This window comes from Mesoplodon densirostris, chromosome 17 (assembly GCF_025265405.1).
Source record: "Mesoplodon densirostris isolate mMesDen1 chromosome 17, mMesDen1 primary haplotype, whole genome shotgun sequence".
Lineage (NCBI taxonomy): Eukaryota > Metazoa > Chordata > Mammalia > Artiodactyla > Ziphiidae > Mesoplodon > Mesoplodon densirostris.
Window position 1 is genome coordinate 32,688,226 of NC_082677.1, and position 19,771 is coordinate 32,707,996.

Consider the following 19,771-nt stretch of genomic DNA (forward strand, 5'->3'; position numbering starts at 1 on the left):
CGTTCAGTAGGTGTTTTGCAGGAGATGTTCCACATGTACATGTATTTCTGATGCATTTGTGAGGAGGAAGGTGATCTCCACGTCTTACTCCTCTGCCATCTTGAAGGTCTCTTGAGCAGTATATTTTAATCTGAGTCTTAAAAGTTTATTAAGAATGGGTTAGGGCTTCCCTGGTGGCGCAGTGGTTGAGAGTCCGCCTGCCGATGCAGGGGACACGGGTTCGTGACCCGGTCCGGGAAGATCCCACATGACGCGGAGCGGCTGGGCCTGTGAGCCATGGTCGCTGGTCCTGCGCGTCCGGAGCCTGTGCTCTGCAACGGGAGAGGCCACAACAGTGAGAGGCCCGTGTACCGCAAAAAAAAAAAAAAAAAAAGAATGGGTTAAATGGAAAACAGGTGAGAGAGAAAGCAGAAAACAGGCGAGGGAGGAAAGAAGAGTAATTCAAAAGAAAAAATTTGCTCTTACAAATCACTCAATTACACAACTTCCCACTCTTGCAAATGGACCATGTATTATACTAGTTTACATCTCACCCATTCTACTCTTCTATTTTACTCCTAACCACAGTTCAATTAAATAAAAATGTACTAAATTCGTTTACCTGAAAAATGCTGTGCTTTATGCAGTGTGGAATATAGATATAAGTAAGATGCAAGTCTTTCTCTCAGTTTTAGCATCTGTGTAGTAATTTCAGGGGCATCCAAAATATTGTTATACAGTGTAACCACAAAAAAGAAAGTGTGAAAATAAAGTGCGATAACAATGAAGAAATTTAAAGACTATAAAATGGAGAAGAGTCAAATAACGTGTCACATAAGTTGTGTGACAAATACAAAAATATAGAAATGTCTAGCAAAATGATTTTTTCTAAGAGACTTGGGAGAGGGGGTAGGATGAGGAAAAAAGAGAAAGGTAAAGGCTTGTGCAAGGAGAATTTCAAGGGTGATGCTCTAGGATCTATTTGTTATTTTCCTCAAAATAACATATATTCCAGAATGTAAAGGTCAGAAGAAATGAAAAAGCATCACATGACACCAATCCTGGCATTTTCCTAATTTTCTCACTGATAAAGAATTTAATAAGTGTGTATACCTCACATATAATACTTTATATATAACAATATTGGTGACCTTACCACAAAACACATTACACATTACACATTTTCAAGCAAATATTTACAGTGAAACTACTCTACTCTAATTATACTTTTGACCAGGCTTTGCAATCGAAAAGTGACATAATTATTACTAAAAAGTCAATGTGATATATATGAAATAATTATGCATGCCTTTTAAAGAATGTACTAAATTTGTATTTTTTAATATTAAGAAGTGTATGTAAAGAAAGCAGTACTTGCAGAACAAAAACATAGTATACTATAGTTCAGTGCTATCCATGAAATTTCATTTCATAAAATTATAACAAAATTGTGCACTATCGTTTAAAACAATTCAGTTAACAGATTAAAAGTTCACTAAATCATGATTGTTTAATGTAAATATCTATTTGCAAAAATGCATCCTTAACAACTTAGATAACACACATATTCTTTCAGAATTTGTTGATGATCCAAACATTTGATATGTGCTTCAGCTAATAAGCACTAATACTTAAAACACAAAATTCCAGTGTTAACAACTCAAACTTTAGTTAAACACATTTTTATTCATTGTGCATTTAGTTTCCAAATTCTTCCACTTTCTAAGATGTAAGAAGCTCAATTTGTCATTTTAATAAGATCTATATAAATGCATTTAATATTCAAAATCGAACTTGTTGTCAGTCCTAATTAAAGTAAACAAAGCTTTGCAATGAATGAATTAAATTACTTTGAAACTAGTATGTCTAACTAAGATGAAAAGCAAACGAGTACAATCTAATCTCAGCAAAGAATATTTATGATTATAAGCTTTGTCAATAGCAAAGTGCACCAACTGTTCATATATCTGACTTCCAAGAGATACATGAATGCTAATCAGTTCATTAGAGGCTTCTAGGTTGTGATATTTAGCGACAGGATGTAGGAGCTTTCTTGTCCATGGAGTGTAATTGTACTCAGAATGAAAAATTGTTTCCAACAAAGCTTCATCCTTCCTATTTCTGATTTCCTGCTCATTGCTTTTTATGAGCTACATACCTTTCAAGAAGCTGACATCATTCAGCTTCTGTGTCATATGAACACAAGTATGCATAGGTCCTGAGATCATCTGCTGAGCAGGATTCTACCACCTTTTTTCTAAGCTCAGAAATTTATCTCAGGTCCTATGTTCCAGGTAACTGAGCTTCATAATTAGTACATGTACAGTATATTACCAGAAACTGTATGCAAGCAAAACCTTTTATAAAATGCTTTCTATCTGTAGGGAACAATAAAAAGTGCCTTGGTGAACAGTTCTTAATGATTACAATAAATTGTCACATATGAATATTTTAATATGATAAAATTGGGGGGGAAGCTAAGAATGATGAATCTGATACAATTCTGCAATAAGAAATTTTGTTTAAAAAGCATACTTTGCCAAATTAGAAGGTGTGGCAAATATATATTTGATGGATAAACACAGACTTTAGTTTTAAAAAAACAACCTTCTCAAATGTATTGATAAAGGCATCCTGCCTAATAAAAGAAGAAACTGGGTGGGTAGGAAACATATGAAAGGAAACAAACACATTAGCCTGAATTGATTGTTGTTGGAGTGCATTTTTATGATATTTCCCAAAAGAGACAGTGAAGAAAGCTAAAATTGAACTAATTAACAATTAAGCTGAAAGTATATAATACAATAAAATCTATGACAAGCCAGGTAATAATTTTGTGATTTGCCATATCTCAGTGGAGAAGAGATAGAAAGAGGAAAAGTAGTTACTTTATTTCAAGTATCTCAGTTTAAAATAAAATATTAGGAGTATCTATTTATAAAAGCTCATTTAGAAGTGGGTTATCCTTTCATATAGAATTCTGAAGTCCATATAGAATTTTGATAATGCATAGTAGTAATACTTTATTAGAAGGCAAAAGATATCTAATTTCACAGAATGGTTTGGAAAGCAACTCAACATTAGTTTCTGGAAATAAAAAAAAAGTTTACTACTTCAATCACTCATTAGAGATTAACTGACAAACTTAGTGAAACCAAAGATAATTGAATTTAAAGGAACCTTAAATTAAGCAGGACACAATCCTAATGCTGTTAGTTATGTATATATGTATATCCACACACACACTTCCACATAAACACACACACACACACATATTTTGTCAATGTTATTTTGGGTCTAGAGAATACCTACACCAATAGTGATTGGGATAGGTTCGGTTCTGATTTTGGAACCATGTTTTATTTCTAAAGGAGATTTTAAAGTTTCTTGAATATGAGTTAATTTTTAATATATAACAACTCTTGTAATTAAGCTGACTAGTCACAACAGTTTATAAAGTCTTCATCTGCTTCCTAAAACATTTCAAAACTATCTAAATCACAACATGACATTAGATTCAAACTTCCTCAAATTGAGTTTTCCTATCCTTTCAGTTTACCATGAATATCAGAAGGAAATAGGGCATATGGAAGGAAAAAGATGAGACAACATATTATTCATATGGATAAAAAGGAAAAAAAGATTGAAATCAATAAACTTCTATATTATTCTTGATAGGTAAAAGCCTTGATAAATTTCCTTGCAAGAAGGCAAAGGTTAAACCTTCTATAATTTGGCTCTGTAGGGTGATCTATGGTTATGCAAGTATACTTAAAATGTTAAGTAAATCATACTCCTAATTGACTAGTGACTTAAGCTATTTAGATATCAAAGGATATGGACATCTTTGTCACAAACTTATCATGCAAGTCCTCAGGAGGGGGAAAGATTTTCAAATCTTTCTCAAGCTGTTGAAGCTGCTTTCCCATCTGCTTCAAATTCTTTTCCAGGGTTTCTACAGAAACTAAGAGAGAGAATATTATATGCATTAGAAGGACGAAATTATAATATAAAAAAGTAAAACACTCTAGAAACAAAACATTTGTGAAAAACCTTAAAATAATAATAGAAATCCACTAAAATAAATGAAAGATAAATTTCACTTAAATTTTTTTTATTTTTAAATCCAGAAATGAAGAAAATTTAATAAAAGATTATTTAAAACAGAAGATGAAATTTAGGAAAAGCTCACATGTACAAACCACATTTAAGAAATACTTTTTGTCGAAAATCAGAGTCCTTGACCTCTACAAACACAACAAAATAAACAGTCTATTCAGAAAAAGAAGGCAATGAAAGACAATGTTTTTAAAATTAAAACTATTTCAATATAATTTTAGCATTTTTCAAAATCATGACCTTTTGAGAGAGAAAAATAAAATATACATGGAAAACATGGGGAAAGTATGCTCTTCTGTTCAAGGTCTCCCATGACAGGAATGAAAAGGTATCAGGGGTTATTTGAATAACATGTGAAACAAATGTCAAACTTTCTTTAGTGGTACTATGAGGACAATCTGTGTTTATTAACTAATAAAGATTTTTTTGTGTGTACATTCTTTCCCAGTGCAACTCACAAGTGATTCACATACAGCTAAACCCAGGATGGATGGATAGATGGCTGGATGGAAGATAGGTATATTATAATTTTTAATTAACATTAAAATTGAATGTGTTAGCACACCATTGAACAAAATCACATACTTAAAACATTATGATTAAGTTTTCTGATCAAATTTTATTACACACACACATCAAATTTGGGAAACACCTAGAGAAAAGACAAATAAAATCTGAGGAACTCCCATGTAACAAAAAGCACAAGGCAAGCACTGGGAAGGAACATAGGTGGATTATTTTTTTCTGATACCTAATACTTCATTCCAATAGCTAACAATTCTCCAATTCTCCAACACCAACTGGGTGTCTCCCAATTCACTTCAATTCTGACACGCATTGCCTGGAGTTAGCCCAGAACCAACAGGTTTAAGGACTCAGTCCCACAAGACTGCCCTCACTTCACAGGACAGTCACAAGTCCCAGGGATCACCCATACTTCTAACTAATGATAAACTCAAGGGTTCCCATGCCCTCCCCACCAACCCATTTATTTTTTATAATGTGAAAAATTATAATCTGAGTTCCCTCACAGAACTCAGGGAAGTACTTACTATATTGCTACTACAGTTTTTTTTTTTTTTTTTTTTTTTTTGCGGTATGCAGGCCTCTCACTGTTGTGGCCTCCCCCGTTGCGGAGCACAGGCTCCGGACGCGCAGGCTCCGGACGCGCAGGCTCAGCGGCCATGGCTCACGGGCCCAGCCGCTCCGCGGCATATGGGATCCTCCCAGACCGGGGCACGAACCCGTATCCCCTGCATCGGCAGGCGGACTCTCAACCACTTGCGCCACCACGGAGGCCCTACAGTTTTTATTATAAAGGATATAACTCAGGAATAGCCAAATGGAAGACATGCATAGGGCAAGGAATGGGGACGGAGGGGGTAGCACAGTCTCCATGCTCTCTCCAGGTACGCTGCCCTCCCAGCGTATCCCTGTGCTCACTACAGCAGAAGCTCCCTTAGCCTCGTCATTTCAGTCTCATCGAAGCTTCACAACACAGGCACGATTGAGTACATCACTGGCGATTGGTGACTGAACTGGAGCTCAGAGGGTGGGCTGAAAGTTCTAACCCTCTAATCACATGGTTGGTACCTCTGTCAACCAGTGCCCCCATCCTGAAGCTCCCTAAGCTGGCCCTCCTACCATCTGCCTTGAGTCATCTCAGTAGCATACAAAATACACTCTCATCATTTAAGAAAGATTTTAGGAATCAGGAAAAAGACCCAATATATAGTTTTTACTCTGCCACATGGACACTGAAGTGCATGTCTGGTCAGAAGGCAGAACTCCAGTACCTGTGAGGAGGTATGAGTACATTTTTGATTTATGAGTTGTCACCTTCAGAGCTGCCTAACAGCCTGGGCAGCCCACAGAGGAGACCAGGTGCTTGTAATTGAACATAGAGCTAGCCCAGTGAGTGCTTCTCAGTGGGATGAGAGAAGGGCTTCAGGTTCAGATGAAAGGCTTATTAGGGGATCCTCTGAGCCTCTTCCAACTCATTGGTAGCAGTGGGTCAGGGACTACGTTCTATCACTGTGATATGAAGCAACTTCTCACTGGCTCAATTTCCACATGAGTGAAATAGGAAAAATCTCGCCTCATACCTTTACCTCACTGATATTTCATAAAGATCAAATGCTACGATATAGGATGAAGAATTTTTTTAAATAAAATGGATTATGAGATGTTACTCATTCTTAGAACTCAGTAAGACATGAAAACCTTAAAGATTAAAGTAAGTAATATTAGAATCTAAGGAAACTTAAAAAACAAATCGTCATCATCACCATCATCATCATCATCATCATGCCAGGAACAGTGTTGTAGAACTCAGGCTAAAAAGAAAAGTTGCTAGTTTCAAGAGCAAAATGTTTGGGATGTTAGGAAGCTTTGGGGCATATTCAAACATTTAAGGTTGACATCATGAGTAAGAAGGTTGTCTTAAAAAATGGTTCTGTGGCTACTCTACAGATGGAAATCCCATTAAGCCATTATTTAAGCTTCATCAGCACTATCTGATTACATTTATATATTATAGTTAAGAGAATTTAAGTGTGATTGATCAACTTTTCACTGCTGGTTTTTAAATGAAGACCAAAGCACAACTGAAAGAAAGAAACGTGTGTGCAAGTTCTAGGAGAATAAAATATAATCCAGTGTTTGGGGCTATCTGATGGGTAAAACTAAAGAGTATTTAAGAATTTCTTTGGTGTTTTTCCTTTTCAGCAATTATGTTTACAAAGATAGCACCTTTATACATCCGTGAACATAATTTAGCCATACTTTTCTCATGTGTCAAGTTTTTTGAGGTCAGTGACTATAATTTTTTGTATTAGAAATCCCAATTGGAGCAGAGAATTTTAAATTGTACACCCTCAAAGAAGTGTTAATTTACTGGTGCCTCTGTATCTGACCTGTGTATGAGTTTTATCTTTCAACTTTGTCACATTTCTTGACCAAGAAATTAATCTTATTTTTTATTTTTAATTCCTTTTCATTATTTAGAAGTAACAAAACATAGCCATCATCAAACAGAATTGACTAGATTTTTTTAAGGCAATTTCAATTTTTGCATTTTACTCAATATTCAATCAGATGGGATGTACCTCAGTCACCTCAGATACCATGTATCTCTGTCCCCAACTAACTGCCCATCTGTAATCTCCACACGTTAGTGGGCAGCAGAACCATAAATTCTGTTTCCTGTGCTAGAAACCTGGTAGTCTTGACCCTTCCCTCTCCTGAACCCTCAGATCCAAAGGATCATGACATTCCTCGCATTTTACTTGACAAATAGTACCTACTTCCTTGCTAGGTTGAACACTATTCAAGGCATCTGGAACACTTTTCTCTGCCCTCTTGTCTCCTACTGTTTCTCTCAGAGCCATATCCACACTGTACATGGAAGTTTCCAGACAAACATTAATTTAAAGATATGTCCCTTCCCTGCTTAAAAACCAGACAATAAACTGCTTACATGACAACATCAGAGTTCCACCCACAACTTGGCTCTACCTCTTAATCAGCCACACTTTACTTCCAAATCAACAGTCCTGCTCGTAGTTCCCTTCCTCCCAAACCCTTTCATCTATTCCGTACCTGATGCTGGAAATACCGTGTCTATTTGCCTTGCCCATTCCACCCAAGTCATTCTTATTCATACTCTACAGTAAGAGTCCAAAACCCCAGTCAGGCCCCTGGTGACGTGCCTTCCCTACCTGTCATACCTGGTAATTATCTCTATCTTTGCAATTACTACACTCTATTACTTTTATTGTTTTATGTGTCTTCCTCTCCCAACTAACTGGGAATTCCTAAGGGAAGAGAGCCATATTTTATTCATCTTTGTACCTTGGGTTACATAACATAGTGCAGATACTCAAATGTTTGTTGAAGGAATGGATTTTGTATTTAACTTTAACCTCTTGAGATAAAAGCATTAAAAATGGGAAAATATAACAGATTAAATATCTAAAACCTTAAAATCCAAGACATAGACTTTTCTCCAAGTGCCTACTTATTATGATAATTATACATTAGAGGTGTGAGAAAAGTTCTGAATAAAAGTCAAAATCACAACCATAAATATTTAGATTTACAGAAATCATGAAGAGAGGCTCTCTGTAATGTGATGGCCTCTATGATTTACCACGTTAAGATTTCAAATGAAAAAGGAGAAATTGTATACATTTAAGTAATCTCTGTAATTAAATAATAATTGTCTATGAATATCTCCTGGAGGTATTGGTCATTGTTTTATAACAAGCTTACTAAGAAATGTCACAGTCATTCTTACATACCATGATACATTACAGGGAAGTTGATTCCTTTAAAGAATGCTTAAACAGCAACTTATTAACAAAAAACTGTAAACATTCAAACTAAATTACCCTCCCTATGTTCCTAGACACAATTGTTATGTGAGAGAAACTAGGGCCTATAGCATTTCAAGCTTTCAACATAGTGATTTTTCCTAGACGACTGTAATAATAAAGGTATTAATAAAGCTGTAAGAATATTTCACAAATGCAGGTTAAAAATAATAAAATGAATGGACAAGATGGACAAAAACCTCAGGACCATTAAAAGAAATCCCTAACATTAAGTAGGCCTAGAACAAAATCTAAGATCTCCAGTATCATTATAACGTTCATTATGTTGACGGAAAAGCATAAAACTGAAGTAAGATGGTAAAAAAAAGAAGAAACTCAAAATAAATTGCAGTTTGATTCATAACAGGCAAAGGTGTAAACTAAAAGAAGCAATGCTAAGTGACAGGCTAGTCATCCTCAGCTTGTCTTCTGCTCAGCTTTTCCTTCTTCCCATTGTTCTGATTCTTGATGGAACTCCACATAATAATACATTACAATTTGCATCTCCTAATTAATTTATTATATTGGGTTGGCCAAAAAGCTCATTTGCGTTTTTCCATAAGATGTTACAGAAAAATCCGAATGAACTTTTTGGCCAACCTAGTACTACAGAGGACCCCTGACTTACGTTCCACTTAACGATTTTTCAACTGTACGATGGTGGGGAGAGCTATGCATTCAATAGAAACCATACTTCATACGCTGAATGCTGAACTTTTCCCGGGATAGCAATATGTGGTACACACTTTTGTGATGATGGACAGCAAGCCGCAGTTCCCAGTCAGCCATGCAAGAGTAAACAATCGATACGCTTACAAACCATTCTGTACCCAGAGAACCATTCTGGTTTTCACTTTCAGCACAGTATTCAATAAATTGCATGAGCTATTCAACACCTTATTATAAATTAGGCTTAGTGTTAGATGATTTTGCCTAAGTATAGGTTAATGTAAGTGTTCTGAACACGTGTAAGTTAGGCCAGGCTAAGCTATCAACTTTGGTGGGTTAGGTGTATTCAATGAATCTTCAACTTATGGTATTTTCAACTTGCAATGGGTTTATCTGGATGTAACATCATCATAAGTCAAGGAAGATCTATACATGCAATGACGGTTTTGCTGTTACCTTTTTTATATGCATCACACTGCAAGGGAATTGCCTATATTTGTTATGGAGTCTGGAGAGAGGACAGGTAGGCAGAAGGCAAGCAGAGGAAATGACAAGCACAACCAGTGAAAGGGCTCCAGTCGGTTCTGCTGACCCATTTCCCTCACTCTTGGCAAAAAAGAAGTAGCCTTGTCCCCTCTGACTATGAAGAGGGTGCTAAAGGCATAACAAACTTTTTACAAGAGAAAACAATAATAGTGGGAGAAGCCTATCTAATGGAAAATCATGTTTACCTATAAGAATTTGAAAACTCCTTTCTGCAAATAAGATGTTCAAGAAAATGGTAAATATTAAAGAAAAGAGGCCCATAATAGAGATGTTTGTAACAATATTCAAAATATTCCCTCAAGATAATGGTTTTGGGTGCACATTTGTGGGAGGGAGGTGTGGCTGCTTTTAATGTGTCCCATGATAAATATTAAGGATAGACTAACTCACATGCAAATTATGAGATGAGTTTTCATGTATGGCTATTGGAGACCATGCAGCCTAACAAGTCCTGGACTGCATGCATATCTCTAAACTTGAAAAATTCCAATTTTTTTCTCCTGCTTAGATCTTTCCCCTGAACTCCAACTGCCCGTTGAATATCTTTACTTAATATTTAATAGGCATCTTAAACTCACATTTTCAAATTGGAACTTATCTTCCTTCTGGAATCTGCTCCTGCACCTCAGTAAATGATTGGTGTTATGACTCCTCTCTTTCCCTCATACCCCACACACCCAATCACAGAGTAAATGCCATTGATTTCTACCTTCAATGTAGGTGCATTGCCTAAATCCTTCTCACCTCCCTTGCTACAACCTCTTGGTCCCAGCCAACATGCTCTCTCCCCTGGATTATTCTTACAGCATCAACCTCGCTTCACTGCATCTGCCCATTGTTCCTCTACATTTTCCCCCAAAGAAGCAGCCAAAGCAATCCTTTGAAAATGCAAGTCAGATGTCACTCTTTTGCTCAAAGCCCTTCCAATGGCTCCCCATCTCAGAGCAAAGTCAAAATCCTTATAATGGCCAATAATGTCCTATTGGATCTGCTACCTTTCTGACTGTATCTCCTATTATGCCCTCCCTCCCCCTCCCTACCTCTGATCCAGTCTCACATCCATATCTAGGGCTTAGGCACCTGCTCTTCCCTCTGCCTAGAGTGCTTCTCTCACATACCTTGTCATGCCTCCTCACTCCTTTGTCAAGCTTTCACGCAAAGGCCTTCACTATGGGGCTTTCTCTGACCTCCCAACCTACATTCCAAAAAACAAGCAAACAAACAAAAAAACACCTGGCTTAGGATTCCACAGCTAACCACCTGACATAATATACATTGACTTCTTTCTTTGTTCTGTATCCACTACCTGAAACGTCAACTTCAAGAGAGTGGAGACTTTTTCCTTTGTGTTCATATACTACTCTATCCAGTACCCCAAATGGAACCTGAGACAGAAGAGGCATTCAGAAAACAACTCATGAAATACTGAATGAATGAATCTTATGTAAGCCACTGTTACTTTTTTTTTCTGTTGCTCAAAGTCAGTCTAATCCTTATTCTTTTTTGTTTGGTTGTTTTTTGTTTTTTGTGTTAGTCTAATCCTTATTAATACAAGTGCCTAGGACAGTGTCTGCCATGCAGCAAGAGTTTGATAAACTTTTTGGAAAGAATTCTTTCCTTATAGGGTCAAAACATCAAAAACTATTAATGAGCACTAGTTCTTTTTTTCTGTAAAATATGTAGTTTGACAGACAGCTACTGAGAAGCTGCCATCAAGGTGATAGACATATTTACATGACACAGGGTCTCCCAACTGATCAGTTTTAAATCTTTGCTTCTGAGGACAGAGGAGAAGATTATCTAAAAAGACATTTTCTTTAGGTTTTCCTATAAAGGAGAGTAAACATCTGTTTAGATGTTTCTATTACTTCTATCATCTATCTTCAGTATTAGTTCATATTTCTATATGGCATTCCTCAATAATTCTGGGCTGATAAATTTGATTTTCCATAACAGGCAAACACCTCCAGGAAAAAAATAAATATAAGTTGTTGAAGAGTTGCTGGAGACTAGTTGCTTTCAAAGGTTGTTTGGTAGTAGGAACCCTTTTTCAAAAGAAATTTTACATCAAAGTTCAAAATATGAATTAAAAATAGTGTCAGGCTGAAGCACAGAAGGGTAAATAGAATCCATTTTCCATATTCCATTCCTTATGCTATTATGTCCAACTGGAGAAAATGCATTGAGCTGTACATTTATGATTTGTGCAATTTCCTATATGTATATTATTATCTAATTTTTAGAAAGTACAACAGTTTTTCAATAACACAAATCTACAGAATTCTTGGCCTTGTACTCTAAAGCTTGCATGATTTTTAGGCAAGACAGTTGGAATCCGTTCAAACAATTTTCGAGAATATATATTAAAATTCCATAATAATATATTATATCCATGTTTACCTGCATCATTAATGACAGCATAGGCAGATGTGTGTAAACAAGGGGCAAGACGGGAATAAAGACACAGACCTACTAGAGAATGGACTTGAGGATACGGGGAGGGGGAAGGGTAAGTTGTGACAAAGTGAGAGAGTGGCATGGACACATATACACTACCAAACGCAAAATAGATAGCTAGTGGGAAGCAGCCGCATAGCACAGGGAAATCAGCTTGGTGCTTTGTGACCACCTAGAGGGGTGGGATAGTGAGGGTGGGAGAGTGGGAGGGAGGGAGACGCAAGAGGGAAGAGATATGGGGACATATGTATATGTATAGCTGATTCACTTTGTTATAAAGCAGAAACTAACACACCACTGTAAAGCAATTATACTCCAATAAAGATGTTTTAAAAAAAAGAAATAATCACTGAAAAACAACAGCAACAACAACTACAACAAATGTAGAGAATATTTACATAGTGCTTACTAGGTGCTACATACAAGCTTTATAAATATGTACACATACAAACCTATTTAATCCTCACACCAAACCTTTAAATTAATACTACTATTATCCCATTTTATACATAAGAAAACTGAGTCCTAGAGAGGATAAGAAACTCATCCAAGGTTATTCCTCTGGCAATGGGCAGAGTTGGGGTTTGAACCCCAGGTGTCTAGCTCCAGAGTCCATGATTGTAATAATAGCCTCTCCTGTAATATAATGACTCTATCACGTTTTTATTTCACCCAATGAAATCATTTATTGGAATTACTGTGATTGTCACTGCCTGTCAATAAAAACTCCTTAAATTCAGCGGCATATTATGAATTCCAGCTTTAACTGCTTCAGTATTTACATATGATGATATAAGAAAAAGGTATTTCACAGCTCATCATCAACAATAACCCTTAAACACCAAAACATTTCACAACATAATATAAACGCTTTCTATATATAAAGCTAACAGTGCAGTTAACCTTAACTATTTCATAATACTCAGATGATGGTGCTGCCTCCATGCACTTATAGGAGTGATGACAAGGATGAATGGAGTGGGTTGAATAGTGTCCTCCAAACTCCATGTCCACCCAGAACATCAGAAAGTGACTTATTTTGAAACAGGGTCTTGCAAAGAGAATTAGTTAAAGATCTCAAGAGGAAATCATCCTGGATCTAGGGTGGGCCCTAAATCAAGTGATTGTTGTCCTTAAAAAGAGATGTGAGGATACAAAGACATGGAGAAGGAAGCAATATAAAAATAGAGGCACAGGGATGCCAAGGATTGCTGGCAGCCACTAGAAGCTTATTGAGAGGCATTGGATGGTTTCTCCAGAGAGACTACAGAAGAAACCAATCCTACCGACACCTTGATTTCAGATTTCTGTATTCCTGAACAGTTAGAGAACAAATTTATGTTGTTTAAAGTGACCTGGTATGTGGTGATAGTTTATGGCAGCCCTAGGAAACTAAAACTACTAATTCAAGATTTTGCAAGCTATATAAACACAGTCTGGTTTGGGGAAGCAGTTGGCAATTCTACCTTCAGCATCTTATCAGCTTCATGCCTCTTCACCCAGTTGGTTACATGTCAGTTTTGTGAGCAATGAGATTCAACAGACAGCCATAACTGTGTTTGCTCCATCCACTGCTTAGGTTTCTTTATAGTATACAGATTTGTTATGTTAAGCTATACTTCAAAATGCTGGGAAAATTTCTTTCATCTACCTGGTTTGTAATTTCTCACTTCATGTTGCAAAACTGAAGTGCAGTAAATACTGCTTCCCCGCCAGCAGTCTAAGAAAGCTCCAAGACCTTGGTCGTCACTGTTGATTCTGTCCTGTTACTTGATGTTAGCTATGGCTCATAGGTGACACTGATAGAACTATTCAAATAGCTATTTCAAATCTGTGGCTGGCCAAAAATCTGCAAACACTGTAAACTGTTAGTTTCTTGAAAAGATTAATGCTGTATTGATGCCACTTTCAGTCTGCTAACCTCCAAAAAAGATACAGAGGTCTTCCTGGTGTGGTTTTCTTCTTCATCATCATCTATCAGCCCAAGCAGCAGCCAATTTAGGAAATGTTCCTAGCTCAGTATCTCAAAAAGCAATCTTTAGCTGCAAGTAGTTCCTCCATGCCAGTGTTCTTCAACGTCACTCTAAAGAATCCTTATTCCTTCTAGAGATTTTGGCCATGTTCTATCTATATTCCTTTCTGCTGCCTTCCAAAATAGTTTAAATTTGCACCATAAAATAGTGTAATACAACCTTATCACACTCAGGTCTCCAATTCAAACTTTTGGTGCCAACTCTACATAGATAATCCTTGGAAATAAACTGGCAGGACTTAAATAAAATGTTGCTCATCAAACAACTTGGACCTAGTGGCTCTTTACCAGTACACTGCACTCCCAGTACACTATAAATATTTTTCATAAATCCTGCAATTACCTTGTGAATGGTTCAGTTATATTTTATCATACCTTTTTATGTTAAAAGTGTTAACTTGCTGAATGTAAAATTTTATATATATAACCCTTTTAGTAAGTATATGGAAACCTACATATGAATTGTCTTTTAAAAAAAATTATTTTAAAGTTATATTTAGCTTGTAGTAATACTAAAATTGTTTTACAGTCCCTGAGTATATGTATTAGATGGCTACAGATAGTCAAAATAGTTGAGATATAACTACATAGGAGTCATAAACTAGCTTTCCAGACATAGCCTCTTACTCTTCATCTATATGTGGAATCAATGGGACACAAGTAGGAGACATCAAATACTTTCACTATTTCCACAGGACAATGAAAAAAAAAAGGTAAAACCATCTATTCATACCTCACATTTAGAAAACTGTCAACAGATAGTTCAGAGTGTTACTAGTGTTTGTTAGCTACTTGCTTATAAGAAAATTACAACTACTACAGTAGCAAAACAGGGAGAAGTGGTAAAGAAATATATGTAGGGATATAATGAGTAAAAGACATGATAAAATAAAACAAAAACTTAGTACACTTAGTTCAGTGTAAATGAGTGCATTCTAAAATAAGATCCAGGAGATGCCACAGATCTCACCCTGAAAATTAAATGTAAATGCTCATGAGTATATTTATTTAGAATGCCTCAATATTTCCTCATACATGTACTAATTTATATGTCGTCTATTTAAAAAAAGGAATTGAGGCATATTTGGAATTATTTAAAATCAGGTGATAATTCATGGTTTGTGTAAGAACCTTTGCTATTCCTAAACTGATTACTAGTGAACATCCAACACAGCAGGTCTAGGACTGTTTCTTCTAATTATCTGATAAAGTCAAAAATCATGCAGTATAGGCCACTCTATTCTAAAGCCAAAAAACTAAGCAAGAAAAATGTCTTAAATTATTGGATTAGTTTGCTAGGGCTGCCATCACAAAATGCCACAGACTGGGTGGCTTAAACAATAGAAATTTATTTTCTCACAGTTCAAAATGTTGGTAAGTTTGATTTCTTCTGAAACATCTCTCCTTGGCTTGCAGGTAGCCACCTTCTATCTGTGTCCTCACATGGCTGGTCTGGTATGCACACCCCTGATGTCTCTCTGGGTCTAAATTTCCTCTTCTTATAAGCACATAGGTCAGATTGTACTAGGGCTCACCCTATGGGTCCCATTTTAACTTAAGCACCACTTTAAAGACCCTCTCTCCATATACAGTTACATTCTGAGGTACCAGGGGTCAGGGCTTCAACATACAAAGGGCTTCAATATATGGGGACAGAATTCAGCCCATAACAGAATATATTTTGTGCTCTTTATTGACAATTAAAGCAATATCCTACATGGTTGTCTTCTGTAACTAAATTATCTTACTATAAATGCCCCCACCATCAACAATGTGACCTGTCAAATTATTTCATTGTATTGGCAGAAATATACACTAAGAACGTGTATTTTCATAAAACTCTTAATAGTTTACAATTGCTTAAAAATACCAAAAGAATTTAATTATCTTGCAAAATTATGAGGCCCCAACTTTAACCTCCATGACTTAATGGTTCCAACTAACACCATGTTGGTTGTGTTGTTAATTTTGTTGCATAATAAACATTTTTATATATTTACAATATACACTTAAAATATAAAATGTAGTTGAATTAATAACTAATATTGAATATCTAAAATATATATCCAACTTGCTAATACATTTTAATTGGCATTTTTGGAAGTCTATAGCATAAGGAGGTTGATGGAAGCCTCTGAAAATGCTTTTTGCTTGTTACAGCAGATGAATTTGAAATTTTCAAACACTATGCATTTCCAGGTGGCAGCTACCTGGAAATTAAGCGTTCTAAGTGCTCACAGTAGGTGAATAAAAGAAAAGCATTCAGTATTTAGTAAGGCATTTATCATAAAATGTTGGAAAGTCAAGAGAAATTGAAAACCAGGAGATGTATTTGACTAGACAAATATTTGGGCCAGACCAAGGTATTACTAGCTAAAAGCAAACAAACAGTCTTAAAAGCAGAGAGGTCTATAAAACAGAGCAAACAAAAACTCGAATATAAAACATCAAAGAATGCTCCTGAAAGGTGAAAATGTGGAAATGGAAAAAGTGAAAAAAATTAAAAATGGGCAATCATTAAATCCACTCTGATAATACACTGAATATTGTCCTTTCTCAAGAAGCTAATTTCATTCCCAGCAGTTCCAGGAATAGTCTCTAATCTAGAGTAGTATCTCTTGAATAGTGGTCTAAGATTTTCTGGAAAACCTATGAATTTATCATTAAAGAAAGATTGGAATACACAGAAACTTAGGTGAGGTTCCCAGCAAGCACCAGGAAAAAGTACCAAAGGGAAAGGGACATTTACTTTAAGGTACCTGACAAAGGAGAGATCTAGACAACATTCTAGGCCACAGCTGCCACTTGCCACAGAATCTACCACACAGCTCTCAGCTGACTGCTGAAGGCTAGGAGGCGGGGGAAATGAGAAAAAGGAAACCAGAAGAAAGTGAGCCAAAAAGGATTTTTCTCAAGGAAATAAAATCTGGGGAGGACAGAGTAAGGGAGTAGGAATCAAGAGCCACATTTTACAGCATATCATGATCTACACACTGAAGTGTAGCTGGAGATGACAAGTAAGCTGTTGGATATGCAAGTGTGGAGCTCAGAAGGAATATTAATCTGGGATATAAATCTGTAAGTCATTAATGTAACGATGCTATTTAAGCCCTTGGCGACTAAAGAGATCACCTAAGGAGAAGCTACAGAGAGAAAAAAGAGAAGGACTCAGTATTAGGCTAATAATAAAAGCAATACTTAGAGTGTGCATAGAAAAAGGGGAGGAAGTTGCATATATAAAGAGAGGAGACAGTTGGGACAGAAGTCAGATGTGAGTGAGGTAACCGGGGCTGCACCAAGACACAGAAACCACACCTTGGACCAGCAGCAAGACAGAGCACAGTTTCTGACAGAGTAATCACACAACACATGCTTGTTAAAAGAATGAGTGAATAAGTGAGTTACAGACTAGACTAGCATAGTATCTCTAGAATTCAGAGTTAACTATCTAGGGAAAAATGGAAATATATGGAAGAGCTATAATACCTTAAGAAAGACATGGGCTAAACAAGGTGACACTGTAAATTTACCTTGGTATTATTTTAATACACTCCAAAACCCCCAAAGTTTGGTCATATTTTCTATTCATTAATAAAATACCATTCCAAATTAACAATGAAACAGGTTATTGTGAAATAATCAATAAAACCATCATAGATTAGAGTTCATTAATTTCAACTGTTTAGACAAGGGAAAAACGTATTCAACCCTTAGAAGTCCATAAAGGAAAGAGATATTACAATGGTATACAGAAATACAATAATGATCCAAAATATTTTCACTGAAATACAACAGAAAAGCTGTAAGCCATTATCTGTTAGCAAAGAAGCAGCCCTAATGAAGTAGATTCTTGAAAACTGTCATACGGGTAAGCTCATTAGTTACAATGAAAGCTCCCCCTGCTGATCCAGGAGTACCTAATGGCCAGGATTTGTTATGTCTCAAAAACAAAGGTACTTTTAAATTCATGTGATAGCTCACTGAGGAGATTTCAAATCTGGAAACTTTCAAATGATGATGTATAATATAAGAGCACTGAAATTTTCCAAAGAAAACATAGACTTATTTCATCCAAAACATTACATTAATTCCTCTAAAATCTCATCCATTAATAGGGTAATAAACTCATGAAAAGAAATCTACCTCAACTATCACCTACACTGTAAAAAAAAAATCTCTCAGTGATGGCTTTTCTATTTGAAATATGAAGTTGGCTGCTCCCTGTGAAACACATTCTCAGTATCTGCTGGCCCATACACATATCCATGCCTCCGCTATAAGAGATGAAAACTAAAACCCCCAAAGGCCCCAGAATGCCCCACAGAAACACCAAAAAAGAAAACAAACAGAAGAATATCATTACGAAGTTACAACTCTGCAAGCAAACCCTTATGAAAGTTAAATATTTTTCAAAAGCAAAATATTGTAATATTTATACAGAATTTTAAGTACAATCAAATGAGTCAAAATAGATAAATGACATTTATCTTAATTCATAGCAAAACCTGCTAGAAAATATATTATGCAATAAAAAATACATCTGAAAGAGAAGTATGTTCCAGCTTACTATTTTGTTTTAGAACTAGTAGGAAAAATAGTAAAGTGACCAGAAATGCAAACTGTTATTATGAGAAAATGCCCACATTGATTTTATTTTTCCTAAAAACCTAATGCTGATGTAAGCTATTAACTACTCAACCGTCTTTTCCCCAGAAAAAGAAATTCCTCTATATTTCAAGGCACTTGAAGGTAGCACTTCTTCATCTAGTACTCTGTTGCTTATCAAGCTTAATATTCATCAAGAACAGGCATTTTCAATTCTTTTTCATCCCATTTCCTTAAATTTTATTCCAGATTCCACAAATCTCATTTTAAGAAAGGTGCCTTCCTTGAGTTAATGAACTAATCACTTAAAAGCTATTGTGAGTATCTGTGAGGTTTTTTTTTTTTTTGGCGGACGCGGGCCTATCACTGTTGTGGCCTCTCCTATTGCGGAGCACAGGCTCCGGACACGCAGGCTCAGCAGCCATGGCTCACAGGCCTTGATGCTCCATGGCATATGGGATCTTCCTGGACTGGGGCACAAACCCATGTCCCCTGTATCAGCAGGTGGACTCTCAATCACTGTGCCACCAGGGAAGACCTCTGTAAGTTATTTTTAATGTTCTTTTCCTCTGTGCCTTTTTGCCCACTCTCACATTGTTTAATATGAGAAGATGACTTGGATTATTTTCCCTCCTTAAATTCCCTTAAAACACTTACACCTATATATAGGGACATTATCTTCTTATGCCATAAACATTTTAAGGTTGCACAAGGGCAGAGTAAGGAATAATCCGTTAGAACATTAGGATGAAAGAGGGAAAAGTTAAAAGACTTATTTTTTGCCTTAAAAATCCAGATTGTTTCCAAAATTTTTTTTCAACAGACTATATGAGATATACACTTCAAAGAAACATGTATCTCAGGAAAAAGTGTGAAAGAACATCTCATCCAATAACATGTCTCTCTGCAAAAAAAAGTGCTACAACCCTCACTTTATAGAAGAAATAATTTAAACAGGGTTTGAGGACAGAAGAATCAAGAAGAACTACAA

General features: G+C 36.1%; 1 protein-coding gene across 3 annotated transcripts in view; it reads right to left on the reverse strand.

The window, feature by feature from the left end:
- DIAPH3 (diaphanous related formin 3) overlaps positions 1 to 19,771 on the reverse strand; it is a 550,032-nt gene that overhangs the window by 211,153 nt on the left and 319,108 nt on the right. For all 3 annotated transcript variants that reach the window (XM_060080302.1, XM_060080301.1, XM_060080303.1), the window contains one exon: positions 3,818 to 3,943. In XM_060080302.1, the coding sequence (XP_059936285.1) occupies positions 3,818 to 3,943 (126 nt within the window). The remainder of the gene's footprint in view (positions 1 to 3,817; positions 3,944 to 19,771) is intronic.